This window comes from Mercenaria mercenaria, chromosome 8 (genome assembly GCF_021730395.1).
Source record: "Mercenaria mercenaria strain notata chromosome 8, MADL_Memer_1, whole genome shotgun sequence".
NCBI lineage: Eukaryota > Metazoa > Mollusca > Bivalvia > Venerida > Veneridae > Mercenaria > Mercenaria mercenaria.
In genome coordinates this window covers 13,181,799-13,193,647 of record NC_069368.1, presented here as the reverse complement: position 1 = coordinate 13,193,647, position 11,849 = coordinate 13,181,799, and the positions used below count along the sequence as shown (strand labels likewise).

The 11,849-nt window shown below is 28.6% G+C and overlaps 1 protein-coding gene across 1 annotated transcript in view; it reads left to right on the top strand.

The window, feature by feature from the left end:
* The first annotated feature begins 984 nt into the window (after window positions 1-984).
* The window catches only part of LOC128559148 (adhesion G-protein coupled receptor V1-like), a 48,128-nt gene continuing 37,263 nt past the window's right edge, over window positions 985-11,849 (top strand). The window contains exons 1-2 of the mRNA XM_053550339.1: window positions 985-1,039; window positions 1,433-1,544. Coding sequence (XP_053406314.1) covers window positions 985-1,039; window positions 1,433-1,544 — 167 coding nt within the window. The remainder of the gene's footprint in view (window positions 1,040-1,432; window positions 1,545-11,849) is intronic.

The window sequence follows — 11,849 nt, the reverse complement described above, 5'->3', positions numbered from 1 at the left end:
ATCACTGACCATGTTTAAAGCATAAAAAGTGCATTCTCCAAGGCCATAAAAACATTTAGGGTCGGACCAAAAATTTAGGGTAGGTCGGGATACTGGAAACAATTTTTTATGCGTTATCATGCCTTTACTCAATTTTCGACTCGTAATATTACATATTACACATATGTGCATAGTATAATAAATTATGAGTCAGTAAGGTTTAAAAAATGAAAATATGAAAACTTAGGGACAAGTAAACATCGATGTTTAATTTCTTGTAGATCTAGGACGTTGAATAAATGTATTGGTTATTAAGAATGAAACTATAAAAAATAATTACTGTACAGCTGAACTTATTTTCATGTTGAACAGAAGTCACTTAAGTCAGTGGTATTAACGACTACTCCCCTCCCCCTCCCCATCCCACACACATATACACGCCCGGACGCTCACTTTCCCTCAAAGTTCTGCGTCTTTGGGGCAAGGAATCTCGGGGTCGGGAGTTCGAGTCCCGGGTGAGGCGTATGTTTTCCGCGACGATCAACATGGTCTTGCTCATAGAATGGGGAGAGACATGTAATTCTTAGTACCATTTTAGCTATTGGTTACCTCAAAATTTTGGCGACAAATCTGTACGTGTCTTCCATGCGACCCCTTCGTTAATGACCGCCTGCTTATTTAATTTTAAGTTTTCTGATTTTCCCGTCCTAATTTGAAAATGTTAGTATACAAGTATGACTTTAAGAGAACGGAAATTTCCATAGAGATAGTGCAAGTTTATTCTAATCATATTACATATATATTATTTGCAATTTCCCGAGGGATTGTTTATGTCCGAGTCCATGAGACATTGATGATTCTGCAGATGTTAACACACGGAAACATGTGTTTTAATTTTACTCTTATTCTGGTATTGGATGAAGTATTCAAAAACAGTCGGCTTCTCTCAGACGAATATGCTTTAAATTAGCGTTCCTGTGTCGTAAACACAATTTACAATTAATTATGCACCAGTCTATAACGAAGACGTCACCGTCGAGGCGCATAGCGCCGACAGTCGGTAGGTATTGGAGGGGACCTCTGCCCATATAAGGGGCTTGGGGTTAGGGGGTCTCTCGCCTGGATATTTTTTTAATACAGACTGGTGAGACATCCCTCTAATTATAGGGGATCAGGGGGCTCTTCCCCTGTGAAGTTTTGAAATACAGACATGAAATGGTGGCCTTTGGTGCATTTTGAGTTAATATAATGAGTATAGGTCACTTCTCAGTCAACGAGGTTGGGGGAGGGGGGAGCACGAGCTGGATCCGGGCCTCAAGTCCGTATCTGACTGTCATTAAGACAAGTGAATGGTGAAACAAGTTTTACGTTTTTGATATAAATTGGTAGGGGTGAGTTATGTCAATTTCTGTATTTACTTTATAAATAATTTATATAATATTTCTAACCGTAGACATCGATCTCGAAGAGTCAATGGTTATGAAGTTTGAGCACACAGCGCTTGCTCCTGCCCTTATCATGTTACTCAAACTCCTGATGGAAAACAACTTGATGTCAACATCTTCGTAACGGGAGCGCTGTCTAGTGGTTAAGGTGTCGGTCGCAGTTCATAGTTTCAAGCCCCACTGAGGTCACGACCGCATCTTCTCATATATGACACTAGTAGACTTGCTTTTTCAGGAAGCGGACTCGAGAGTTGGTCAAATAAACTTGAAGCTTTTATCACAATCGAGCTCAAATAAATTTGTTTTAACTAACACCTTAGTATATTATGAAAAAAATCAATTACATGCTTCCCTCAGTTGTTTATAAATTTACGGTACTGGTAAGATGCGTATCGTAAACAATAAACCCGTTAAGTGCCTCATTTTCTTTACACGCATAATTATGACCCTGGCATTTTGATTTATGGTCAATCAAGAATCAAGAGCAGCCACTTTTACCATACCCTGATAGTAACACAACAGATTTAAAAAAAAACATTCATCACTATTTTCTGATTATCTTTAGAAATAAAGTTAAGGTTTTATGTTCTACAACAGACAGGCATTTCCCACCACAATTTCAAAGAAACCCGTGGGAAACCGCACGTTTGACCCCAGTGATTTGCATATTTGTGACGTCATTACAATGTAGAGAAATTCCTAAACTGGCGGCCGCTGTTTGAAAACATGACAGAATCACAGCGGTGAAGAAAACGTTTTTCTTGCAAATTAGAAGCATCTACACTGATTCAAATGGTATTCAATATAAAGAAGGACAATTTATGTTTATTTATTTCTATACACAATTTTCCGAAATCCTTGCATGGAGTTGCATTGCACATTCTAAATTGTCTTTCTTATATTGACATTTTTTGACAGGAGTGGCCTATGACGTCAAACGGCAGCATGTCAATACATGCGATCAGCTGTTTATACGGCATAGAGGCTATGACTATGTTGCTGTATGAAGGTGTCGTTTAGGGAGTAAGACTACGTCGACGCATGCAAAAATATGTTATTTTAAAAAGTTTGCGATTACTTCAATATTGATTAGGATCTATACAAAAAACTTTGTTTTTATTTTGATTTTCTTTTTTTTATTATCTGTACTGTGTTAAAATATTGGACTGCTTTCAGTGGGTTACAGTAATGTATTTGTATGGAATCCAACTGTTGCTTAAATATTGGGACTACATGGGGTTAATTGATTGTGATACTATTCGTTTTCCTCGTGCAGTCCGATATCAAATTAACTGTCCAATTTTAAATCAAATATTGGAATGCACGTGGAAAATTCAGTATTTAGTCCCTTGAAAGCATTTCCAAAATTTTAAAAACAAGACGATATTTGATGCAGGGCATCAATAGAACCCGCCAATTTCTTTGTTTCTTAAAATGTCTTAGACATAAAAATATTGAGTTGTTATGAGTAAAATGTTAGTAGAATAATGTTTATAAAATTGCACATGTTAAATTATGATTGGTGCACGGTGATTTTTAAGTTTTCCTATCTTTAAATTTACTTCAGATTTATACTTCTTTTATTCATGACGGGTGATAAATATCAGCCAGTTTTTCCTTCTGCTTTGCCTAAAATATCTTAGGAATTTTTTTTACTCTCAAACTAGATGACTGGGTTAACATGTCAAGCTCGACAGGTGTCAAAGGACTAACAGCACCAAGTTTTGACCTTTGACCCTAAGTATGACTTTGATCTTTGAGGTAGGGTTATCGGTTAAAAAGTTTAGTTTCATTTAACTCTTTCTGTCTAAAAATTATTTTTAACCGAGTTTTTGTTTTGAAAAACCCTTTTGCACACCGGGACAGCAGCTATAGCAACAGCATTTGTAACAAAAAAGTAAATTTATTTCCACTGCATCACTGAAAAGAAAACGGTAAATATGATAATGTTTTTGTAAAAAGAATTTTTATTCAGTTAGCAGGGCGTCTTGAGATGTGAAATATAACTTGATTTTATTTTTTGCCGGGTCGAAATCTTCCGATTTAAGGTTTTTAAGTCATTAATACCCTCTTCTGCTAATTTCAGCCAAAAGTTTTTTTGGTGGTCATTCTGGAGTTATCTTCGATAGATATTAGCGCTTTACACCTCTATAATTTGTCATATAGCAGAGTTAAAATGGCCGTATTGGTGCCTTTTTTGCAAAGTCACACAACTCCTTTCATTTTCCCCCACAAAGAAAATATTTTTCATTTAAAAACAAGTTTCACAGTGCAAATGTGCAAGACTTTGAATCCTAGTTGTGATCTCCAGATTTAGGCTAAAAATGATCTTTCTTTAAAATTGTTGTTTGGTCTTATTATGAACATTAGAAAATGAGTTTTTGTTTCTGTCACTTAATCAACATTCATACATTCAGTACTCACTATACATCCGTACATTCATTTTACTCACTCAGTAAGTTTCTCACATTCATACATTCATTTTTACTCACTATACAACCGTACATTCATGTACTCACTCAGTAAGTTACTCAACATTCATACATTCATGTACTCACTATACATCCGTACATTCATGTACTCACTCAGTAAGTTACTCAACATTCATACATTCATGTACTCACTATACAACCGTACATTCATGTACTCACTCAGTAAGTTACTCAACATTCACGCATTCATGTATTCGCTCAACATCCGTATATGTATACATGTAGTCACTGTCAACATTTATGTAGTTTTATGCCGGTGATATTCTATTCATAAATCATGTTGAATATAATACACATGTTTTATATTCTAATTCTTAATTTGAATTTGTAAGTTTTATTTCGTGTGTTAAATTTGAATAAGTATATTGTCTCTTGTAGTTCTATTTAGAACGGTCATTTACAATTGTTTTATGTTGTATGTAAATTTTTACGTGTGTAAATGAACGAGACATAAAAAATTAAAATATTTAATTTTCTAAACTATCTTAAAAAGATCAAGAAAAAATAAAGAACTTCATTTCCTTTTAATTATGCCTTAATTACGTCTTGACACTTTATATTGTAAAACATCTAATCCCTTTTCTATAGCTGGATCCATTGTTAAAATATTCATTCTGCCTATGTCCAACTTTAACTCAACGTCATTCAATATCTGTTTAATATCATTCTTAAATATCATTCTTTTTTTATGAAAACAAATATTTTTGCAATACTTGTTGCTGAGGATACATTGTTGATTATATTTACTTATTATGTTCTTACATGTGGATCAAACTGTTGTATAATGAACGGTAACTGACTTCTTATCTTATTATGCACTGTGCTATTAGATAAGACTTACTGATATCAAAGTAACATACTGCACTTCTAAATAGTTTATACATATTCATTAATCTAACATATGAGAAGACTACTTAATTAATATGTTTTCATTTAGTATTGTAGTTTTTACATAATTGTAATTGTAGATTAAGGGCAATTCAGACTTTTCTGATTGTTTGGCGTATGATTTAAACTAGCCAGATTAAATTGAAACACAAAACTGAATCTCAGCTCATGAAGACGCGCTGACCACCTGAGTAGTATAAGAAAGGATGGTGCGAGGACATATCTGACCCCACTTGACATATGACCCTTGGTCAGGACTGACCAATGCCAGACAATTAAAAAAAAAGAAAAAAAGATTTTAACAAATTATTGTTAAAACCTATAGTAAAATATGATTAAACACTTCCACCAAATATTTGCCAAAATCCTGCCAAGTGGCAGCAATGTGACAATGTCTGCCAACTTGGCAAACTTTTGGCAAAACTTTGGCAAACACAAATTAAAAACCAATCAAAACCCCCTTTTTTTCTCCCAAATGGCAGCAATCACAATGTCTGCCAATTGGGCAAATTTTTGGCAGAATGTTGGAAAAATTTATTTAATGTACTTAAATTTGATAAAACATATTTTTTAAAATTTCTCCCAAAAATTTCTGCCACGGAGACAACAATGTGGAGTTTGCCATTTGACAAACTTTTGGAAAACTTTTGGCAGATTATTTTTTTTGAAAAAATGAAAGGTTTTTAAAATTATTTTTAAATTTAATAACACATTTTTTAGTCTTTAAAAAATTTTTAAATACATTATATAGATGATTTTTACAGAAAAAAATATATTGTTTGAAAAAAAGAAGATTAAACTGATAAATAAATCCTCTTAGGGTTTATAACAAAAAACGGAGAAAAATGATAAAGGCATTTGTTCATCGGGGAAAAATGAAATAAAGTTTGTTAAAAGTACGGGGGGAATTAATATTCCAAAAAGCAATGTTCCTTATACTAAGAAAGGTTTAACCCCCAGGTATAATTTTGGGGGCCAGGAAACCCCCCTAGTAAGGACCCCCGTCAATAACTGGATGCTTGATGGACCATGATTTTTGCTTAAGTGGAAAAAAAAAAAGGGGGGGGGGGGGGTCATTGATAACAAATGTTTCCAATTTAAAAAAAACAAAATCAAAAACTTTTGGAAAAAAGATGCAAAACATTTGTTGGAAACCTATAATTTAAAACGAAATACACACTTGGGTTGGGACAAAAACAAAATCAAAAAAGGGGAAAAGGGGGTAAGTATACCCCAGAATCACAGGGGAGCGAGAATTAGCAAAAAATTTACACAAACCAATTAAAAAAAAATTTTTAAAACGAAGAGTGATTGTTAATGTTATTGATGATCCCTTGGTCGCTGTTTTGTTGACAGAAGTTTTTTCAAAATATAATAAAGGAGTAAAGTACTTGTTAACCGTTATTGATTTTTTTAAAAATATGTTTGGGGTTTATTCCATTAAAAAAATAAACTGGAGAATTGTTACTGAAGCATTTGAAAAAATAATTTTAGAAGGACGATTCAGAAATTTAGGGGTGATAAAGGAAAAAGAATTTTATAAAAAAAGTTTGAATCATTTTTAAAATAAAAATAAATTAATAGTACCAACATTTAATGAAGGAAGGCTGTTAATAAAGTTTAAATAAAGTTTTAAAAAGAAAATGGGAAATATTTTACAGCAAATAATATTATACTTATTTGGGATAATTTCAGTATGTTGATAAATATAACAAAACAAACACTCTAGTATAAAATGACCCCAAACCCAACTAAAAAAACTAAAAAAAGGGTACGTTTACTTTGATTTATAGGGTGATTAAAGATACCAAAGAGTAAAAAAAATTAAAATTTGGTGATCGAGTTCGTTTAAGCAACTTAAAAGACATTTTAAAAAAAGGATATACCCCAAAACGGGACAGAGGAAATTTAAAATTTATAAAATTAATAATACAAATCCCCCAGAACATACACATTAAAGTTTTAAATGGAAAAAATTTCAATTTTCATTTATGAACAAGAATTTTACCTACTCAAAAGAAGTTTTTAGAATAGAAAAAGTTATTAACGAGACTATAAAAAAAAACAAGTTTTAGTAAAAGGAAAGGTTACAATGAAAAATTAATAGTTGGGTACCATTTAGTAAATTTGAAAAAAATTTTAATTTAAAATATATTTATAAAAATGGCCCTAAACATTTAATTTTTCTAATAATGGAATAAAACAATAGATAAATTTAATTTTCACTTAAAAAAATAGCTGCTGTTACAGAAAAAGTTATAAATTTTGGGGGAGAGTAAGTCCGGGAAAATTTTTATTACAGCAGGTTTTTTTTGTTGTTCACTCATTAGCATTTGTTCCAGCTTTCCTATATTTGTAGCAGTTGTGGCGCTTTTTCCTCAGTAATTACCATATTTAAACGCAAAAATTTGACACAAAAAATTTTTTTTAAAAGCCTCATCACAAAATAAAAAACTAATAACAAAAGCACGTTTGGGAAAAAGTAAATAAAAGAAGAGAAAAAGTTATTCGGGATTTTTTTACAATACTATTAGAAATGCGGGAAGAAAAAAAATTTTCAATGCCTTTTGAAACGTATATAAAGGAATTTAAACTTTAACGGATAAAAAAGTAAAAAAGAAGAAGAGCTGATTAAATTTTACGTGTGTTTTTAGAGATTTTTTTATAAGTTATTATATAGAGGGTTAATAGAAAGGTAATAGAAAAAATTTTGTCAAAATTATTAGCCTTTGGGGAGAAATTGAATCCAGAAAAAATTCATTAAAAAATTTCTTAAAAGAAGAAATGTTTTAAATAAAAACTGTCAAATAGTTAGCGATGAATATAAAAACCATGTCTTGTAAATTAAAAATTTATAGACCCTTACTTCAAAAAAGAATTTTATTTGAAGGGGACTGTGGTTGTCTAAAACTAAGAAGAAAATCGTACCCTCGAGTACTAAAACCTCTAGTTTTAAAAATTTTGTGTTTGTCCCAGACCAAATAATTTAAAAAAACCCCTAAAAAATTTATTGTAACCGACTGTGAACAAATGAAAAAAACATATAAAAGCAATTAGCAGCTTCTAAAGACCTTGGTAAAATTCGGGTTAAAAAACAATGTGCTGCAAAGGAGAAAACCGGTAAAATGTGGAATATCAAAAGTTAAGGAAAAAGAAAAAATTTTTAAAAATTTTATTTCTTTTTAAAGAATTTAAAACTTTATTTTTTTTAATTATTTTTTTTAACCCTTTTTTTTGCTTAACAAATTTTATTTTTTTAAATATAATATATAGAGGAAATTGAGAGTCTACAAAACAATATATAAAAAAATTTGAAATTAAAAATTACATAAGGACAGATCCAAAGAATCAATTATTTTAACTAAAAACGACTTTATGAAAATATTTAAATCTAAACTTAAAATTTTAAAAAAGGGTAAAAATAAACGTTGTTTTAAAAAAAATTTTTGCAAAATGGATAAAACTGATACAATATTAAACACTTTTTTTCAATCAAAGGCTTTAGAATTATTAACAAAAACGAAATAAAAAAAACTTTACGTCAAGCTTTTGATGAAAAATAAATAGAATTGGTAATTGGATTTCTGAAGGAAGTGGGGGAGAATAGGTCTTTGAGTTATTATATAAATAGATAAATATATCCTTTGGCTGCTTCAAGTTTTTAGAATTACCAAAACCTTTACAAAATTCAATGAAAGGATTAAAAAATATAAAGAATGAGTAACGAAGTTTAGATGGGCCTTTTAGCTTAAAAATTTCCTTAAAAAAAAATTTTAAAAAAGGGTTTCAAATTAAAAAAAATAAAAACGATCTTGATTTACTGAATAAATTTTCCTTTTACATTAAAATCAAATACCTAAAAATTAAGTTTTAAATAAAATTCTTTAAATATTGGTTATGAAAAAAATAGTATTTATCCTTGTACATATCAAATATCAATACGAAAACATGTGACATGTTGCTAATTCTAATAAAAAAAATTTAAAATAAAAAAACTGAGATGACTGTAAACCCTCAAGACTGTAGCCCAAAACTTTTTGGTAAAAGACTTTAATAAAAAAAATTTTTAAACAAAACAAAACATAAATAAAAAACACTTCTGTAAAAGCTGTCGCAACATTTTTCTAAAGAAAAAATTTAAATGAACAATACCAAATTGTTTAGTTTTAATGGTATCCAAGGGTGTTAAAATCCCAAAAAAGAGGGAAGTAAAGTAAAATTTAAAAATTATCATAAAGGTTAGCAGTCCCTTTTGTAATTTATGCGTTTTTTAATCAAAAAACTAAGAAAGTTTTAACTGCTTTACCATAAACGAATCTTCATTTACTGAACCTATCAAAATCTATAGATTGTGGTTCGGTTTAAAAAGTTGTTTTTTGTTATGGATAAAAAAAACTAACCAAACCCAGATTTTAGAGCCCTAATGCAGTTTATAAGTTTATTGAAAAAATCTTGGGGAAAAGGGGGAATATTGTAAAAGAAATATTTAAAGAACTTTTCAAAAAAGAACAAAGAAGTCAAAAAATGTTTCAACCAAATTTTAAAAAACAAAGTTTTGTTTTTTGTGAAAAAGAATATATAAAGATTCAATCAAAGTAGTGACCATTGTCATAAAACGGGAAAATTTTGGGGAAGTGCTCCTCAAAATGAAATTTAATTTTAAACTAACACACAAAATTCCTGTTATTTTTCATAATTTTAAGAGGTTTTGACGGTCATTTATTTGCACAAATGGGAAAATTTCAAAAAAAAAATTTAATGTTATCCAAACAATTTTGGAAGTAATGGCCCTTTATGATTTCTGACTTGGTCTTTTTTGATTCATTCCAATTAATGTCTCAATCATTGGAAATAACAGTAAAAAATATCCGTTTTTTAAATTTTTTATCCAAGTTTAGGTGAAAGCATTAATTTATTAAAGAAAAAAGGTGTTTACCTAGTTAATGGATTCTTTTTTAAAAATTCAAAAAAACAGAATTACCTTCTAAAGAAATTTTTTATTAAATTTTAAATGAAACAATATTTCTGATAATGAATACGAACATTCTAAAAATTCGGAAAAAAATTTTAAAAATTTAAAAACAATGGGAGAAATCATGATCTATTTTTAAAAACGACGATTTTTTTTAGTGATTTTTTAAAAATTTTTTAGAAAACTATGTTTAGATACACAATTAGATCCTTGTATTATTTTAGTAGTCCTGGGTTAGTTTGGATAAATTTTTTAAAAAAATGACTGGAATTAAGTTAATTTAATAAAGATTGATAGTATTTTTTTATTGAAAAGGGACTGAGAGGGGAAAAAAGTTAAATTTCAAACAGATACATAAAGAAAAACAATAAATATGAAAGATTTAATCCAAAAGAAAAAATAAATACATTATGTACCTCGACCCCAAATAACCTTTAGGGTTTGGGGCTATGTGTAAACCTTTTTACCCTCGGGAAACTTTAAATTTATATCCGAAAAACAATGCAAGAAATTAATTGCAAAAGGTAAAACAACTTTATAGTTGAATGTGATCTTGAATACCCAAAAGTTTTCATAAAACCCATAAGATTACCTTTAGCTCCTAAAAAAAATTAAAAAATACCAGATAAAGGCTTTCTTTTTATAGTAAAAAATTAAAACAGAATTTGAAATAGAAAAAAAGTAATGAAAAAATTATTCCAATTTTTAATAAAAAAAAACAAAATTATTAGTTCTTTAAAAAATCTTAAACTATATACAAAATTAGGATTAAAAGAACAAAAATACATAAAGATTAACTTTTGACGAAAGCCCTTTGGGTTTAAAAAAGTATATTTTTTTAATCTCAAAAAAAGATCTAAACAAAAAATTCATTTGAAAAGGACTTTTTTAAGTTAATGAACAATCTGTATTCGGTAAAACGAGGGGAAAAAATTTCGCCAAGAGGGTTAATTTAAATAACCAAAATTTTGAAAATTTTTTTTATAAAAAAAAAAAGCCAAACCTTCTTTTTAGTTCAACGATTTTAACAAAAAATTTTTTGGATTAAAAATAAAAGAAAGTTTGTTAAAAACGACCTTGTTATGTTGGAATGTGCATTCTAGATTTATAAAAAATTTTTTAAGAAAATTTTTCATTTTAATTATTTTAAGGAAAAGTACGAGATAATTGTAAATTTTTGTTTATACCTGTTTCTTATGTTTGAAAAAAAACCAAAAGATGCATAGGGGATTTTTATAAGGACAAAGATTTTTTTTGAAAATAGTGATTACGATAGTAATTAAAAATTTTTTATTTTGATAATAAAAAAAAAGTAATTTGGGAAAATTTAAAGAGGAAGTGCTGGTGTAGTAAATTTTTAAATTTGTGGTTTAAGAAGTAAATGTATTAAATTTTTATTAGAAAATAAAGAAAACAAAAAAATGTAAAGGAAATTTAAAAAAAACTTGTTTTTAAAGAAAACAATAGTTCAAAAAAAATTACAAAGAACTTTTTTTTTAATTAAACCCCAAACAACCCCTTTTTAAAGTTTTTCGTTCTGATAAACACAATCTTTCCATTTTATGTTTAAATAAAACATCTTATCATGTTATGATGTAAAAAGATATTTTTGTAATGGTATTGAACATTAGTTTATTCTTAAAAAAAATTAAACAAAATTAATTCAAAATTAAAATTTTAAATTAATTTTTAAAATTTAAAAACTTAAATTAAGAACCTAAATTTTTAACAAATATTGAACTTTAAAAAATTTAATAAAAAAGCACATCCATTTAAAATTTCATTGCAAATTTAAATAGAATGATTCTTTTTTTTTTATTTTTTTTACGAAAACTTTTAAAGTTTACATTTTCTTTCTTTTATTTTTTGTAATTTAGCTTCTCCTTTACTAATTTAATTGCTTTACAAGAATAATTAAGATGAAAATTTTTGTTTAATTTTGCCACAATATTACCACCCTGAACAAAACCGGGAACATTTACAGTTTCCCATTGAAATAATCCCCCATATTTTGGGTATAATTGTTAAAACAATGGAGGTTTTCTTATTAATTGCCTTCTATTTTATTTATTT